The sequence below is a fragment of the Corticium candelabrum genome, chromosome 15, assembly GCF_963422355.1.
Source record: "Corticium candelabrum chromosome 15, ooCorCand1.1, whole genome shotgun sequence".
NCBI classification, from domain to species: Eukaryota; Metazoa; Porifera; class Homoscleromorpha; order Homosclerophorida; family Plakinidae; genus Corticium; species Corticium candelabrum.
The window spans coordinates 4,110,860-4,127,390 of record NC_085099.1 but is presented as its reverse complement, the minus strand read 5'-3'; the positions used below and the strand labels follow the sequence as shown (position 1 = coordinate 4,127,390).

General features: G+C 40.7%; 2 protein-coding genes across 5 annotated transcripts; one reads left to right on the top strand and one right to left on the bottom strand.

The window, feature by feature from the left end:
* The first annotated feature begins 2,575 nt into the window (after positions 1-2,575).
* Positions 2,576-4,277, top strand: LOC134191281 (uncharacterized). The gene has a single exon (XM_062659881.1). It carries the CDS (start codon positions 3,307-3,309, stop codon positions 3,871-3,873), a length of 567 nt encoding a protein of 188 aa, XP_062515865.1. The 5' UTR covers positions 2,576-3,306; the 3' UTR covers positions 3,874-4,277.
* A 1,207-nt stretch (positions 4,278-5,484) lies between these two features.
* LOC134191026 (CD109 antigen-like) lies at positions 5,485-16,217 on the bottom strand. 4 transcript variants are annotated; one of them, XM_062659578.1, is made up of 38 exons: positions 16,145-16,217; positions 16,001-16,068; positions 15,825-15,920; positions 15,411-15,764; positions 15,295-15,340; positions 13,700-13,881; positions 13,593-13,630; positions 13,371-13,530; positions 13,137-13,189; positions 13,051-13,068; positions 12,924-12,975; positions 12,753-12,841; positions 12,634-12,679; positions 12,465-12,549; positions 12,298-12,403; positions 11,992-12,225; positions 11,736-11,921; positions 11,565-11,666; positions 11,432-11,494; positions 11,145-11,360; positions 10,872-11,027; positions 10,652-10,804; positions 10,403-10,578; positions 10,107-10,338; positions 9,434-9,643; positions 9,245-9,371; positions 9,006-9,182; positions 7,988-8,069; positions 7,678-7,927; positions 7,422-7,614; positions 7,170-7,363; positions 6,944-7,099; positions 6,792-6,857; positions 6,373-6,725; positions 6,225-6,315; positions 6,074-6,148; positions 5,901-6,006; positions 5,485-5,836 (listed from the first exon to the last, which is right to left on the bottom strand). In XM_062659578.1, the coding sequence occupies exons 1-38, from the start codon at positions 16,198-16,200 to the stop codon at positions 5,631-5,633; spliced, it is 5,253 nt and encodes a 1,750-aa protein (XP_062515562.1). In that variant the 5' UTR covers positions 16,201-16,217; the 3' UTR covers positions 5,485-5,630. The 4 variants fall into 4 exon arrangements, with proteins under 4 accessions (XP_062515562.1, XP_062515563.1, XP_062515565.1 ...); XM_062659579.1 differs by having other exon boundaries at positions 15,825-15,917; XM_062659581.1 differs by lacking the exon at positions 16,145-16,217 and having other exon boundaries at positions 15,821-15,917.
* Positions 16,218-16,531: the final 314 nt, after the last annotated feature.

Here is a 16,531-nt window from a genome sequence, read left to right as displayed (position 1 = left end):
GTCCATTGTTGAGGTCCACACAGCCACGCGGAGGAGGATGTTTTGTCTGTGGTAGACAAGGCCACATGACTCGTGATTGTGACCAGCGACGTGACCGACGTGACCAACAATCTATGGCATCATCAAGAGACATCGATCGCCGCGGTAACCACCTGCCCACAACAGGACAGACATCTAACCGAAACAGTCAAGGGAGGCTTTACCAGGTAAATGGCATGGCTAAATCGTTAGTGGTTTGCGGTACTGTGAATGAAATAGAGAGTTCGTGCCTTATTGATACTGGCGCGTCTGTATCGTTGGTCCCTATATCAATGATGGTTGGAAAACCGCTACTTCCGTGTTCGGTTAATGTAGATTTACAAGCGTTAACGAAACCAGATTGCAGGTATTGGGGAGGTCGATTTGCTGGTCGGTGTAGACATTGGGTAGCTCCGCATCGTTTTATTGTTGTGCCCACAGATACAGAGCCCATATTGGGATCTGACTTTCTACTCCATCATGGAATTATAGTAGATCTGAAACGAGCACGTCTGGATTGGATAGGAGGGTCTCTGCAACTTAAGAGAGATGTACCGGAAGAACGGAATGAAGATGTACAGAAGTGTAGTTTGGTTTTGGAAACACAAGTACAGACACCAGGAACGGAATATGTGGTTATCATGGCAACGGTAATCAATAGTGATGGGCAGCAGTGTTCAATTACGACTACTCAAATGCTGGAGTCAAACCAAACGCTAATGGACAGTACAGGTGCTTTGATTGCCAGAGTATTGGTTCCTGAATCAAGTAGAAGAAGCCCAATGCAGCTACTGTTTATACAAAGTTCAAGGTGTCTCAACAAGGGGACGGTATTGGGCACTCTTGTACCTTTTGATCAGTGTATTCAGACCGATTCTTGCTGTACTATCAACCCGACCTCACTTGAGAAGAAGGACGACCTCGAATTCCTCCAGCAATTTGACTGGTCAGCAACTCGTTTGGCTCCAGGCAAGAGAGGTCTACTGGACAAGCTTGTATTATATAACAGAGAACTATTTTCTCAAGGAGACGAAGATGTGGGGAGATCCAACATCGTTTAACATGCCATACCAACCCAAGAACATAATCCTGTCGGGCAACGACAATATCGGTTGCCGCAATCACAAAAGCCATTGGTGCAGCAACAAGTTCAAGGCATGTTACAAAATGGGATTATCACTCCATCAGCCAGTCCTTGGTCCTCTCCTGTTATTTTAGTGCGAAAGAAGGATGGCAGTTATCGATTTTGTGTTCATTACCGGGCCTTAAACGGTATCACTATCAAGGATGCCTTTTCACTACCTCGAGTGGATGAGACGCTAGATTCCCTGGGAGGAGCTCAATACTTCGCAACATTAGATTTGGCCAGCGGCTATTGGCAGGTTGAGTCTGACCCGAGTGACAGACCGAAAACAGCTTTTTCGACACCACATGGCCATTTCGAATTTACAGTAATGCCGTTTGGGTTGCGCAATGCCCCTGCGACCTTCCAACGGCTAATGGAATATGTTTTAGCTGGACTACTGTGGGAACATTGCTTGGTTTACCTAGATGACATAATGGTTTTCTCAGAAACATTCAATGAACATATCACTAGACTCTCAGGAGTTTTTGATCGGCTATTCAATGCAGGCCTCAAGCTGAAGCCTAAGAAATGTTGTTTTGCGAGGTCAAGTGTCCAATGCCTAGGACACAGTGTCTCGAAGAGGGTTAGAAGCGGAGAAAAGCAAGGTGCAAGCAGTTCGTGACTATCCAAGGCCTACAAATGCGACTGAGGTGCGCAGCTTTTGGGGGTTATTAGGCTACTACAGACGGTTTCTACGGGGTTTTTCGACAATTGCAAACCCTCTGTTTAACCTAGAGCGACGAACGACTCAATTATACTGGGTGAAGACTGTGAGGCAGCCTTCAATGAGTTGAAAACAAAGCTAACTAATGCTCCCATTCTTGCGTTCCCCAAGTTCAATGTTCAATTCACTCTGACGACGGATGCAAGTAATCATGGTCTTGGTGCATTACTTTCTCAGAAGTATGTGGGGAAGGAGTATGTAGTTGCGTATGCCAGTATGGTACTGCACAAAGCAGAGCTTAGCTACTCTACTATGGAGAAAGAAGCTCTTGCTTTGGTGTGGGCAGTGGGACACTTCAGGCCATACTTATTTGGAAGTTCATTCGTGTTGATCGCAGACCACTGTCCGTTAACGGGCTCAAGACCTTCAAGAAACCGCGAGGACGTTTAGCAAGATGGTTATTGTACCTGAGTCAGTTTGACTGGTCCATCCAACATAGGCCAGGTCGACAGAATACAAATGCAGGTGCATTGTCTCGCCACACACCAATTTCAGGGAAGGAAGAAGTCCAACAAGGAACACGCTCGATGATTGATTCAAAGACATCTCGACACCCTTGGTTGAGTCAGCCAATGCTGTTGGACTATGCCCCACGTGGACAAGATCCGAATTGGCTGAGATGCAAGAGAACGACTCAATCATTTCCCAAGTATTCGAGTATTTCCCTGATTATCCACCCGTACGAGGACCTTGGCGTACTAGTAAGCAGTTGAGTGCTTTTCGCAAAGTGTGGCACCAGCTCACAATAGAAAATGGTATTTTGTACCGGTATCGACCACAAGCCCCAACTCAAGAAGGTGATGACAGTCCACGAATGGTGGTCCCAAGATGCTTGATTCACAAGGTGTTACATAGTCTGCACGACCAAAGTGGACACTTTGGCGTCGACAAGACAATAGACAAGGTCTCGGAGATTTTGCTGGTGGCCAGGATACACTAAGGACATCTGGACCTATATTCACACGTGTCAACAGTGTGCCAGGAAGAAGCAGCCCAAGAATCGAATTCAAGCTGACTTGCAATCGATTCCTATTGGAGGTCCAATGGAAATGTTGGCCATAGATTTTTTGGACCACTACCAACAAGTAACAAGGGGAATAAATACATCCTAGTAATGGCCGATTACTACAACAAATGGGTGCAGGCATTCCCGCTTCCCGACCAACGAGCAGAATCAGTGGCGATGGTTCTCGTCCAAGAAGTTATTTGTCGTTATGGAGTGCCCGCAATCATCCACAGTGACAGAGGAGCAAAATTTGAAGGAAGTGTGATGCAGGAAGCCTGCAAGCTATTAGGGATGAAGAAGACTAGAACCACCTCTTATCATCCTCAATGTGATGGACTAGTGGAGCGGATGAACAAGACGCTCATTGTGGCATTGGCAAAGTACGTTGAAGGGAACCAGACCGAGTGGGACGAGTAGCTACCTTTACTACTCATGGGATACAGAACCTCGAAACTTGCATCCACTGGAGAAAGTCCACACGAGTTACTGTTTGGAAGGAGAGCACGACTTCCAATTGATGTAGAGCTTGATAAAGGATTACCAGAGGAGCAATCTACAACACAATTTGGCAAAGATCTCAAAGCTAAATTACAAATACCACGAGAAATAGTCAATGAAAAAACAACAAGGGCACAGCACAGGCAAGCAAATGTTTTTAACCAAAGGAATAAAGAAACAAAAAAGTTTAGAGAAGGAGACTATGTGTGGCTGTACAGTCCAGCGGTTAAGAGAGGTCTATCACCAAAGTTGTCAAAACCCTATACTGGTCCGTTCAAGATCCTGAAGCTCCACAGTGACAACAATGTCTCTATTGTTCACACACAAGGAGGTCGACAGCAACGAGTCCACCTGAACAGATTAAGACACCACTACCGACGACCCATGGACTTGCAGGATCCAGAGATGATGTCAACTCAACAACAGAACAAGCAGACAACAAAACGACCTTTTCCATTGCCTGATCGTAATGACTATGAGCGTACGATGGGAGAACTGTGAATCCGTCACGAGATTGTTGAGCTGTCCGACGCGAGAACAACAAAGGTTGACAATGAAGTCGCGCAGCCGGAGCAAGAGCTACAGATGGCACATCCGGTTCGTCCTCTTCGAAATCGGCGACCACCCGGCTGGAGAAACAAGAAGAATATGAGTTAGACTTACCGTAGTGTTGTGTTGATTACTGTTACCTTGACTTTGACTCACAAGGAAGTCTTTTAGAATAAAGAGAGAGGAATGTAGCAACTGTGTAGCTCACTAGTTACTTAGCGTACGTTAGTTGACGTCACTAGGTAGCGCCTATATAACTTGTAAATTTGCTAGACTAGCGTAGTATTGATTGTGTATCGTGTAGTACATGTATTGTGTAGTACGGTGTATCGCCTACTTATATAGAGCTTAGTTCAAGTTCACTACTTGGTTTACGTAGCACTTGCGTAAGGCTTGATCAGTTGATCGTTCGAGTGTGTCCTATATACCAGTGCCTGCTTGGATTATATTACACGAAAGAGTGCAGTATAGCACTGATACGTCTAGACAGGAGTACAACGTATTTTATAGAACGTTGCCTCTGGACGGTGCTACACTAGAGCAGAGCTAATCAGATTACACCGCAGTCACGTGCCACTAACATTTGTACAGGAAAGCATAAAAGAAACGATGAGACTTGGACCGTTTGATAGAATCTTGAGCAACATGGTATTTCAATGGATTAAACCTGTTGATCGTTCAATAATTATGAAAGACATTTATTCAAGTTTGAAACCCGGTGGTCGATTTGTATTTCTCGTATTTCCTACCCAGACTCAAGACAGATTTTTTTCAGAAACATTGTTTCTCTATTATCGCCTTCAAGCAGCTGTGCAGGTCAGATTCTCATGAGAAAATTCGATATCACTTTAGAGTGTTTACAGTGTTGGCAAGGAACGCTTTATAATATCATAAGTGAATTAATATTAAATAGATGGCTATTGCGTTTTGTGTATTAGAGTAACTGGTTTACGTGTGGTTTCTTTGTTTGATTTTATTTTCTACGTGTCAGAGTCTGACAATGTTAGATGAGATAGGCGAATAGTCTTATTTCTATATTTATTCCCCGGCCCAGCCAGCATTATCAGCTGGTGTTATTCACTTCTGAGTAAAGTCTCGACCAGAGCTCCTGCTCTTCATTTTTCTGTTCTGAGATTGCTTGACATGTACTAAAATAACTAATATCTGGAGTAGAAAATATCTCTTTCTTCCATGTTGGTCCCGTTAGGGGAAGGCAAACGTGCATGAGCTTATATACGTGTTTTGTTGTTTATACGTGTAGTGTACAATTTGCATTGTGGACACATTTCTACATGTAACCTGATTCATGATCATGTAGTTTAGCAAATATTGACCCTCTCTAATAAGAAATCTAAACGGACATAGCCTGGATTAAATTTGCGAGTTTCTCTGCAATGAAACATTCTACAGCTCCACACTGTATCCCCTACGTTTCTGCATTGTATATGTGTATACGGTATTATGCTACAGGTAATTATCTCATACATATTTTCAATAACACATATAGGTCAGACGAACTGGTTGTTTGACAGCTCTGAAAGCAACAGATTGAACAAGTTCAGATTAAGGCTGTTTTATCATGCTAACAATTACATGTTCTCACAAACTACAGAGCAATAGTCAAACATAAGACTGTAACATTAATGACACACATCAGTAGCAAAAACATTCATGACAATCATTGTTTTATTGTCGTTGTTTCATGTTCATCAAATTTCTAACCAACCAAAATTTTGACCTCCACCTGATCCAGAAGAGGATATTTCACCAGAAGATGACATTTCACCAGAAGAGGACATTTCACCAGAAGAGAATATTTCAACTACGTCTCCACTAATAATCTCTGCATCACATTCTTCTAGACTGTTGCTGGAAATTTTGTCAGGAGGATCGTACTTTACAGTTGTACTGAATTCTAGAGACAAAATCGAGCAAATAATTTTGTTCAAGTAGAGAAAATCTTCAATAGCAAGCAATACCCGGTTGGTAGTACGAATACGCCCTGACATACGCTGGTCGAAGATTTGCAACGCAGTGACTTCGTTTTTGCTCAAAACTGAAACACAACGGCTTTTCTTGAGGAAACTAAATATTAAAGGTGCTTATTAGCAAGCACATGGCATCAACGATAAAACCATGTAAGCTTTCAGACTTCATCAAAATAGAAAGTGACGACACGACGTTTAACTTCATATCGCATCAGACCGATCTCTGTCTTTGGAAATAACTGAAATAACAACGGAAACGATGACCACGATATAAAGAACATTATACGGGAACATTAAATGATAGTTTGTATATACTTGTTGAAGTAATATCGAGTCTGCTTGGAATCCCGACATCAGACCCACTTCAACGATGACCATTCCCGGTTTTTCCTCTAGTCTCTTCCACCTACATTGGATGGGGATGTCACGTGTTTAGAAATTGTTTGCGTAGTCGACGTCTTACTTAAAACAGACATTCGTGATCAAAACTGTTGGTTGTTGTTGTTGTTGCCTTTCGTTTCCAAATGCAACGTTCTGTGTTAGCGTGTCTCTCTCGCTATTCTCCTCCTCTGTTTCTCTCGAATGCCGTTCGATCTCTTTTTCAATTTCTTTGTCTATCTCGTTTATATCCGGATCTTCTTCCCAAAAGAGATCGTCAGGATTCGGTAGTTCGTCGATTTTGTCTTGTGAGTTTCGTGTGAATCGATTCAAGTCAAACGTGATCTCGTCTAAGTTAAATGCTTTGGCTTCTACAGATACGGTTAGTTCGAACGAGTCGCTTGGATCAACGGTAGGAATGTTGTAGGTCAGATCGGCCTAAGTGTCAACGGAGTAATAAGAGTGAATATAAATAACATTATACATGTTAGAAGTTTTTATCACCTGAAACAATACATGACCACTCCCAGTACTGCGTGCTTTTACATGAGTTGAATGGAATATAGCAATCTACCGTTTACCAGAAATATTATATATACAATCCAACTTACATGTGGATATAGTATTAAAAGTTAGTTTTAGAGGCATTAGAATACCTCCTCTCTTTGAGTGATCACTTTGTTATCATCGTTGACTTGAAACGTTTTGTCTATGTGATTCTTCATTGTAACGTGAAGAGCCACGTTGATCGAATCATCAGAATAAATATTTTGTACAGCTTGAGAAAGCGCAAACAATGCCAATACCGTATCCTACAGTACAAACCATCTCGTGTACATTGCTGTCTACGATATAACAGTATATACGTTGGCATGCAGTTACTTGAGTCGATCGATATCCGCCGCATCCGTCCATCTGCTCGCTCAACCACGAAAAGGCACAAGCCGTCTCTGCTATTCTGTCTCTCTCCACACATGCCAGAATTACATAAGCGGCCGTTTGTATGCTCAGGGGTTGGTAGTGACATCTATATGACCGTTTACATTGCTGTCCGAGAGACCAAAAGCACGTATCGCCTTCAGATAGTCTAACGTTACACAATCGAATAGATAGAAGTAACGATGACGCACTAACCTTTTCTGTCTGCAAGTGAGAATAGCTGGTCGATGAGTGTATCAGACTCTTTCTGCTTTGCCATGGCCAGCGCGTACGCTACCATCGCCTTAGAATACGGGTTAACTACGTTGTCAATGTTTTCTAGAAGAAACGATATGCTCTTTCTAGCGACGTCGTCGATAAAAACGTTCCCATCATTGCATTGCAATTCCTAACAAGACATACAAACAAAGTTCTTGTAGATGGCAATATTGTCACACTATTAATGAATTACCTTGTTTTTCAATTTGCGTTTCACTTCTAGAAGTGCCATTATGTTGTATGCCGTTAATTCTAATTGAACGAATTCTGAGCCACCCGATACACAATACAATCCTCCAGTTCCAACGTCGACCTTCACTCCTAGAGATCCGTCCTCTCTTTGCTGATTTATCAACCAACAAAGCGATCGGCTCATCGATTCGACGTCGATGTACATGTCAGGTAACGCTTGAGCATAAACGCGCATAACGAGAGCTGTCAGACTGCAAACAATGGGTTAGAATACCGGGAAATAGTTTCTTAATTGATGTACTTCGTCTTACCACAAGCTTCCTTTTATACTGCGATCTCCGAAAGCAGCGTACGAGCCGTCTCTTCTTTGGTACGTCAATTCTCTTTGATAACCTTTTACAACAGGAGATGTTAGAAAGTATTAAGTGCCCTAAACAATGGCTTCTTAAAAAGATTCTGTGTTTTATACAAAGGCGAGGAGTTGAGCGTAAATGGAATAAAATTCCAAAATATAACTTCTTGTTGCTTTAGTTATGTATCCTTTCTGTAACTTTCTATTCTGCATGATGCATGTAATTTGAGTGACATTCTTGTTAGTAAATGTGAGTGTCGTTGGTTGTTTTAAACATATATAAGTGTATGAAATGCAGTAGACATATGTCTGGGGATGAACATGAAGCTAAAAGGCAAAAAACAACTTTAAACGGGGAAGGTTTAGAATGGGAGAGATTATAAATATTTACGCTACCAAAGAATTCTAGGAAAAATTAAATTTAATAGAACCATCACATAAGCAAGTTATAGCTCTTCTATTAGGACTTGACTAAACATTGAATGCAAAGCACACTGCTTTATCTATACAAGCGAAATGGCGAGATAAATATATCAATTTCGAAAAGTAAGTGCATTTGCAGCTCTTTCGAAAAATGTCTCAATTTAGGACGAACTTTCTATAGGTGGGGTTTGTGACGAGATAGAATGTTTTATACTAGTTGGACGGAATGTGAAAATGTGTCTGCTTTCGAACACAATGTCAAGTATGAGGCGATATTACATATTACAGCGTCCTATCAGAACACAACGATGATTGCATGGCGTCACTATCTTTGCAGAACAATTACGGTCAAAGTAATTCTGAATACGTGCAAGCGTAGCACTGATCATTTTCAAATGAACAACGAATACATCTCCTCAATAGCACAGTCCGATGTCCACACAACGGCATGGCACAGTTAATATAGTTGTTTTGAATTTAGGAAGTGTAAACGTGCTCAACATATTTATTGAAATTGTACCAAATAATTCTATTTTCTACTTTTGTTTACGTACCTGTACTCATTATTTTTCTTGTCTTTTGGTCCGTCGCTGGTGTAAGGCTATCGGTTTCTACGAGATACTTTCTGATATAGACGGCTGGAGCAAAGTTGATCATGTTCTGTTCTCCACATCCATATGGCATTCTTAAAAGGGAACCAAGGCAGCTTATGGCGGGACCCATGACATCACCTAAAGAAGTCGTGGCCTGTAATACATACCATCGGCATTAAATACATCAGGAACTCTCTCACCTGTCACAGACAAGACGACTCTAGCGGAACCATTTACGACATAATTCGGTAATTCCAGAGGGAATTCTAAATTAGTTGATGAAGAAACAAAAGCACTTTGAGAATCACGTTTTTCAACTCCTTCCGGCTGTTGAAAATACCGAAAATACATATTAGCGACAGTTAACCATCATTGTTTGTTTGCCTTACTTCTACTAAAAGAGTCCTCAACACTGCATCGGATTCTAACGAGGAATAGGCTGATACTTTGAGCGGAATGTATCCCAATTGTAACGGTACGATATGGAAACGAACTGTAGCGCTGTCTTTTGACTGAACTAAGATAGTCGTATTTCTCTTACTGCCGTCTCCGTCGGAAAATCTAAATTCTGATAATTGCTTTTCAAGTACCACCAACACCTGCAATATACAGTCGGTAGTAGATGCAGTACTATATACATATCTTACTAGAGTATTACATACCTTGCTACGGTACTACATACCGTATTACTGTACTACATGACATATTACAGTACTACATACCTTACTACAGTACTACATATCTTATTACACTACTGCGTAAATTACTACAGTATTGCATGCAGTAGTACAGTACTACGTACTTAGTGCAGTATGTGCTAACAACTTTCAATCCTTTTTGTTTACTGATAATAGACTTGCTGGATGCTTCTTGTCATGGTTTGTACAATATTGTAGACAGGCAAGTCAATCAACCAATACACGACAACCTTTACACGATGACGTTGATGGTTTCAGAAATGTAAGAAAGAGATTTATAATAATAATTGCTTTAATGAATAAATACATCAATTATCCACGCTACTTGATTTTTAAGATATGCTGTAATAGTTTGCAAACTTACTGTAAGATTTTCGTGATAATAATTAAAGACTGTAGCGATCACAGTCATCTCTTCTCCTCGAATGACCGAATATGGAAGACTGAGCGACACAAAAAATGGTTGAAACGCTAAGACAGTTGCAGGCATCTCGGCTATTCCAAATGCTGAAGATTCTGAGATAGCGAACGCGTCGGCCACCCACGTAGTGACAGTATCAGGAACTGTCAAGTTCAACACCACATGGCCGTTGGCACTGGAATGAAGAAACTCGCCACATCTACATTACCTATACTTTGCTTCTTTGAAGACGAACTTACTCTGTGATGTGATCTTCCCACAGCCACGTTTCGGGAAAGAAAGTTCTTACTCTGCCAATGCCAGCTAGACCACCTTCTTCATCTTCTCCGCCGTCACCCGAACCAACTTGACGTTTGAAGCGATAATCTTTCTTCCCTCCAAAGTGGTAACTGCTCATGACTGCTATACCTGCAGACTGTCCAACAATAGAATAGCAATATCGCAGTCTTTGTTTCCTTGCTTATTCGTGCATCTCATGCATATCTTACTCGAAATGATTGAGGATATTCAGTGTTCGGCCACCACGATCTCCACCAGTCTCTCAAACCACCGGTTACTGGGTCGCTTAAACTATACAGACCCGTTTCTTCGTCGTCGGAAATGCTAGACTGAACGTCGTATTTTAACATTTCAGCTAATACCTACATGAGTAAAACGTTGACGGTCAACATTCGATCGTCAGATAAATAATATACAAAATGAGTATACATTTTCAGCAGTCATTTGATTTGCACAAGAGGAAGGCACCAGATATACGCTTTTGTCTACTGCTGATAAACTGACCATTGAACCAGGATCTGTTGTTATCGACATCTGTATGTGTTTTCCGGGCTTTGTCTCATTAAAGCTAAACGTCACGTTGACCTATAATGTAGAGCTGTTGTCTGAATAAGTATTTGGAAAGACATATATATATATATATATATATATATATATATATATATATATATATATATATATATATATTCCCACTGCTCCTACCTTGTGTTGAAAACAGGGCTGCACTCTCAATGTGATGACATCGGCAATTGCGGTGTTTTTCTCTCCGATATAGTAGGAAACGAGATGAAACTGAGGAGTCATTGCGCAGCCGACATCAATAGAAATACCAAATTCGTATAGTCCCGGATACTTTCCAGACTGTTTCGTTTTTATGGTTTCAGTCCAAGAACGCAGAAGTGCTCCTTTTGAGGATGCCTTTTGAAGAGAAATAGAAACAGTGGAACCCAACATCAAGATTACCCGTGCATGCAATCACCATATCTTACCAGCAAATACAAATTTGTTTCGACCGCTTCAGTTGTGTAGAATGTCAACTCATTGCTACCAGGCTACAAGTCAAAAACGTTAAAACAATACAACAGCAGACTGCGTGGATAAACTCTGATTGGTCTTTCTTACAAATAATAATTCTTCTTCTGATCTGGTGGTGATCTGGGGTTTACCAATAAATCCATTTACTTCAATTGTGTGAGTGGCTGTATTAGCGGAATCCACAATCGCCTAGATTATGTAAATGAAAACTGTACGCATGTACAAAACTGTAAAGCTTGTTCAATTAAATGTACTTACGTTTGCAATGATGTCGTTACTAAAATGATTTCTTTCCAAAAACACTTCAAATTCTGCCGTACCGTTCATAGCCTCAACAACAGTAGAATGAATTTTTCTGTTTGATGGATATTGCGATACAAATAAGTCAATGGTGACGTTTGTCTGATTGAAAAACGGCACCAAATCAGGAGTCATTACATTGACCTATATAGGCAAATGTCGATATCTGAAGTAAAGCAATCTGGTAGGAACACACGTTACTATTTGTATATACCTTGATGGTGAAAGGCAATCCTGGTTTAAACATTCTGGGTGATCCTGGTAGGAAGCTGACAACATAATCATATTCGGATGTAACTACCGCCTCTGTTGCGTTGATTGCTGTCTGTGTTCCTTTTTCTATTACTGTTACATTGAACTCGACGTGTGACAAGTATCGCTTATAGTAACTACTAGATACATAAAAGTTTGATCCAAATAACATGTTGAAGTCGGTTATTCCATCGATCTGCATGTTGAAACAATATTTTAATTATTTAATTTTATCTTTGCTAAAAACGGCTGCATTAATCTAATTCACCTTTTTGCATGTTTGTGATGCACGTGTTCGAGGTAGATAACGATGGTCGTATACAGATTTTGCAGTTAAACAAGCCACGCCTTTTACCGGTTTTCCATAAGTGTATCTAAATTAATATTCGTGTAATTATAAAAATGCTGTCCTTCAACGTTACATGTTTATCTAACTTTGCTACAACCGTTACGGGAGCTGTCTTGTATGTAGTTACAATGTAAGGTGGAACGATAACTGTTACTTCGAATTTTGGTAGTACTGAAACACAACAGACAACACGAGGGTCACAATTGGAAAGAGTAAGACTATCTAATTGACATGATATGTAAATCAACTTTGTACCGTATTCTTTGACTTGAAAACATGAAGTTTGAACTTTAGATTTCTCCTGCAAGAAACAAAATTTTTGTTACTTTTATGTATTAATGACAGTAATCAAAGACTTCGAGACAATAAAGTACCACTGCTGGTGGATATAAAGCGTACACCGAAATGTTCCAAACTCCAGCAACTGGCTCGTCGGACAAGTGAAACGATAAAGGAACAATTCCTTACAAACAAATATTTATTGAGATTTGAGATATCATATTAAACCTTTAAAAAAATTTCATGCATTGAAATCAACTACTTACCTGTGAGCGGCGATTGATCTATCCATTGTTGAACTTTAGTGCCATGACCATCCTTTAAGAGTACATAAACGCAAAAAATTTTCAGTTTACCGTTGACAGTTCAACAGATGGATTGGATAAACTATACCGATATCTCTATTGTTACCTACATGTATATATAAACAATGAGCAAGTCAAAAATGATGGTCTGGTACAGTGACAAGATAAACTCACGTTTCCTTTGTAAGGTTTCATTTCGAAATCGAGGGTAACAATTCTCATTCGAACTAAACAATAGAATGTGAAGAACACACAGTGAATGCTGTTTTGAATAAAGCAATTAATGCGTGACATAGAAGTTGTGATTATATAACAATGCCTTTCCCTAAGTTGTGCTATGGACAACGTCGGTCTACAATCTACACAAGTCATTAATTTTCATGTAGCCGTTAATAGGATTGTGTTTACCTGTTTGTCCAGGCTTGTAAACCGGCTTATCAGTTTGAATTATTATCGTTGGACCCTTTGGCGCCACACCCACAATAGCACTTTCACTAAAGAAAGTTTTGCCGCCAGAAACAGCGGAGACATTGAGTCGGTACTGAGAAGGTAGAACCTTAGACGGAATCTAGAAAAAATGACAGTTTGTTCATTCATTATCAAAACTTTATGTAGCCGTTCTCGTTTTACTTCCAGCAACATCCAAACTTCATCAACATTCGTCGACTCTGTAATAGATTAATATAAGTGGAATAAATAGTGGAAATGAGTTTATGCTCGGTCAAACCGTAATGTACCATTAAGTCCTGTATCAACAGTACGATCAGCTTCACATATCAATTGCAAGTTGGTTGGGTCGAACAGCTGAGCTCTAACTTGAACGGTTTCATTTGGCATTGAATTTAACATTACATTCACTCTCGCAGCAGACCCTTGACGCAGCACTCCTGACGTTGCAATCGTGTACCCGTGACAACAACTTAAAACAGTAATAATCATTCATTGGTAAGCTAACGATATGCTTTTCAGTGTTAAACAAATTGTTAAACTTAATGTCGCTAAATATAATGCTTGTTGGCAAGCATTTGACATTAGATTCATTGTTAATTAAGTCAGGTTTACACACACACACACACACACACACACACACACACACACACACACACACACACACACACACACACACACACACACACACACACACACACACACACACACACACACACACACACACACACACACACACACACACACACACACACACACACACACACACACACACACACACACACACACACACACACACACACACACACACACACACACACACACACACACACACACACACACACACACACACACACTAACTGAATAGTCTGCTCACCCCACAGTATGGGCGTGCGTTCGAATGAACTGAAAGGTGTTAAAGACAAATGAAAATATAACCGAGAGTCCCGTTCCGAGATATTAGCAGCGAGTTGCCGTGCAGAGATATATCCGAGCAGAGGAAGCATGAAAGTTACGTGCAGTTACTTACTGACCCGGATAAACGGTTTCCCGTATATATATATATATATATATATATATATATATATATATATATATATATATATAACTTATGTCTCATCCTACAGCCATTTCTACAGTTCCGTTGGACGCCGTCACTTCGAAGACGTTGTTGCCGTTGCAGGAAACAGGCGTACCGAACGTGAAAAATGAGAAGCTCATAACGTCCAAACGAAAGTAGGCGTTTTATTTCAAGACCCGGATATACTAAAAAATATCTTGCCTTTTCGACGTGACCGGCGCTAGACGACACGCTTGGTTCATACTGTCTGAGGTATCGAACGTGAATTTTAATTAAATTTGGTAGAAAGACGCGCCGTTTCAGAGAAATTCGCGCGAGTTGAGGCGGGTTGGATGAATGAACAATAAATTGCGTCGTTACGAGAGAACTCCAGAAAAAGACTACAGACCCACTGTCAATCTGCGTGTTTCGGCGTGACGATCTGAATGTTTTCGGCGTGCCCGAGTCAAATTCAGCTGAGATCGCGGACCTTGGGCGGAGGATATGTATGCGGTGGTCTAACATACAGACATACAGACAGACAGCTATATACCACTATGCCACCGATATTATCTAAATCTTTATTAATGCATGCTATACACGTATCAACGTAGTAGAATTATAGGAAAGTCTAAGTTAATAGTAATATTATGAACGTCGTAGAGTTACAAACGGTTGGAGCTGCATGGGTCCGTGTACCGTGTATTGAAATCGCAAGCAGCTTTTAGGCAATTTTCAATTTCTCTATCAATATTCAATTGTTGCTCGAAATTTAAAATGCAATGGACGAACAGAACAAGGACTTTAGATAAGATACGTACTTACTGGCGGTACCAAGGTAGAGATTTGCATTCCGTTGCACACTTGTCTTCTATTAGAGTGCAAACGAACAATGCCTCAGCTCTATAATTATTCAAGTAATACTGTGAACTGCTTCATACCAAATGTATGATAGTTGATACGAAATCCCTGTCCTCCGTAACGATTTGCTGTTCGAAAGTATGTAAAATTAAAAGTTCTATACAACGAAATAATCTTTTTCGGACGTGTACGGCTGTCACTTTGAGGATCGCAAAAAGCTGCATAGCCGTTGTCTAAGTGACGATCCCAAAACGTTAAGTTGGCGAAGTTGCATTGAGAAGGAGAACTCGTAAATGGCTGAAATTTTTCTATTTCTAAAGCTACTTTATATCCTGGCGGTGCAACAATGCTCCAGTTGCAATGGATGTTCTCGTATCTTGATATGCGAGGGAACTCCACAATCCCTTGTGTATTACTGATTTGACCTCCACATTCTAAATATTAAATAGGAAGTACATCAGCTGTCAAAATAACGTCAATGTACTGATACCTACGAATAGTACAAGCCGTGCCAGTAAATCCTCTCGGGCATGAGCAAGTGTGCGGAGCGTAGCACGTGCCACCATTTTGACACGGTCGTCGACACTCTGCTGTGACCGCAAACGAACTTTTGTTTATTGCGTGATATGTTACAGCACATAACGTTATCTATACTACTAATTGAACTTACGAATGCAACTGCGTCGCTCCTGTGCGAGATCGTAGTTGTAGCTTTGTCTAGAGTGAACAGTCTGGCTTCTAGAATACATTTCGAGCGGATATACACGTACGTATTGATCATTAGGAGAGACAAAGACGGTCTATGCTAACTTACTGTAGTAGCACTACAAGAAGCAGAGTGAAAACACAAACTTCAGCTCTTTCAGCCATCTAGCCTTCGCAGCAAAGACGTCTAGGCAAATGACTCATATCCTGTTGATTCTGTCACTATGTTTGGTTCAACAATGGACAAAGGTGACAGAGCAGTCAGAACAGGTCAGGGTGTGAGACTACTGGATATGCGTCTAATTAGATAACAAGTTTTGATCGGCCGCCTCCTATCTAAATTCGCTAAAACTAGAAACGCTCAAATCGCAATCACAGCAACGCATTATCCTTTCGACACATGGCGTAGACAGTTGATGCACAAACACCGCCTAGTCTTGCATGTAGCCAACCAATCTTTGTACTACCTAACGAAGTGAGAAGTACGCTAGTTACG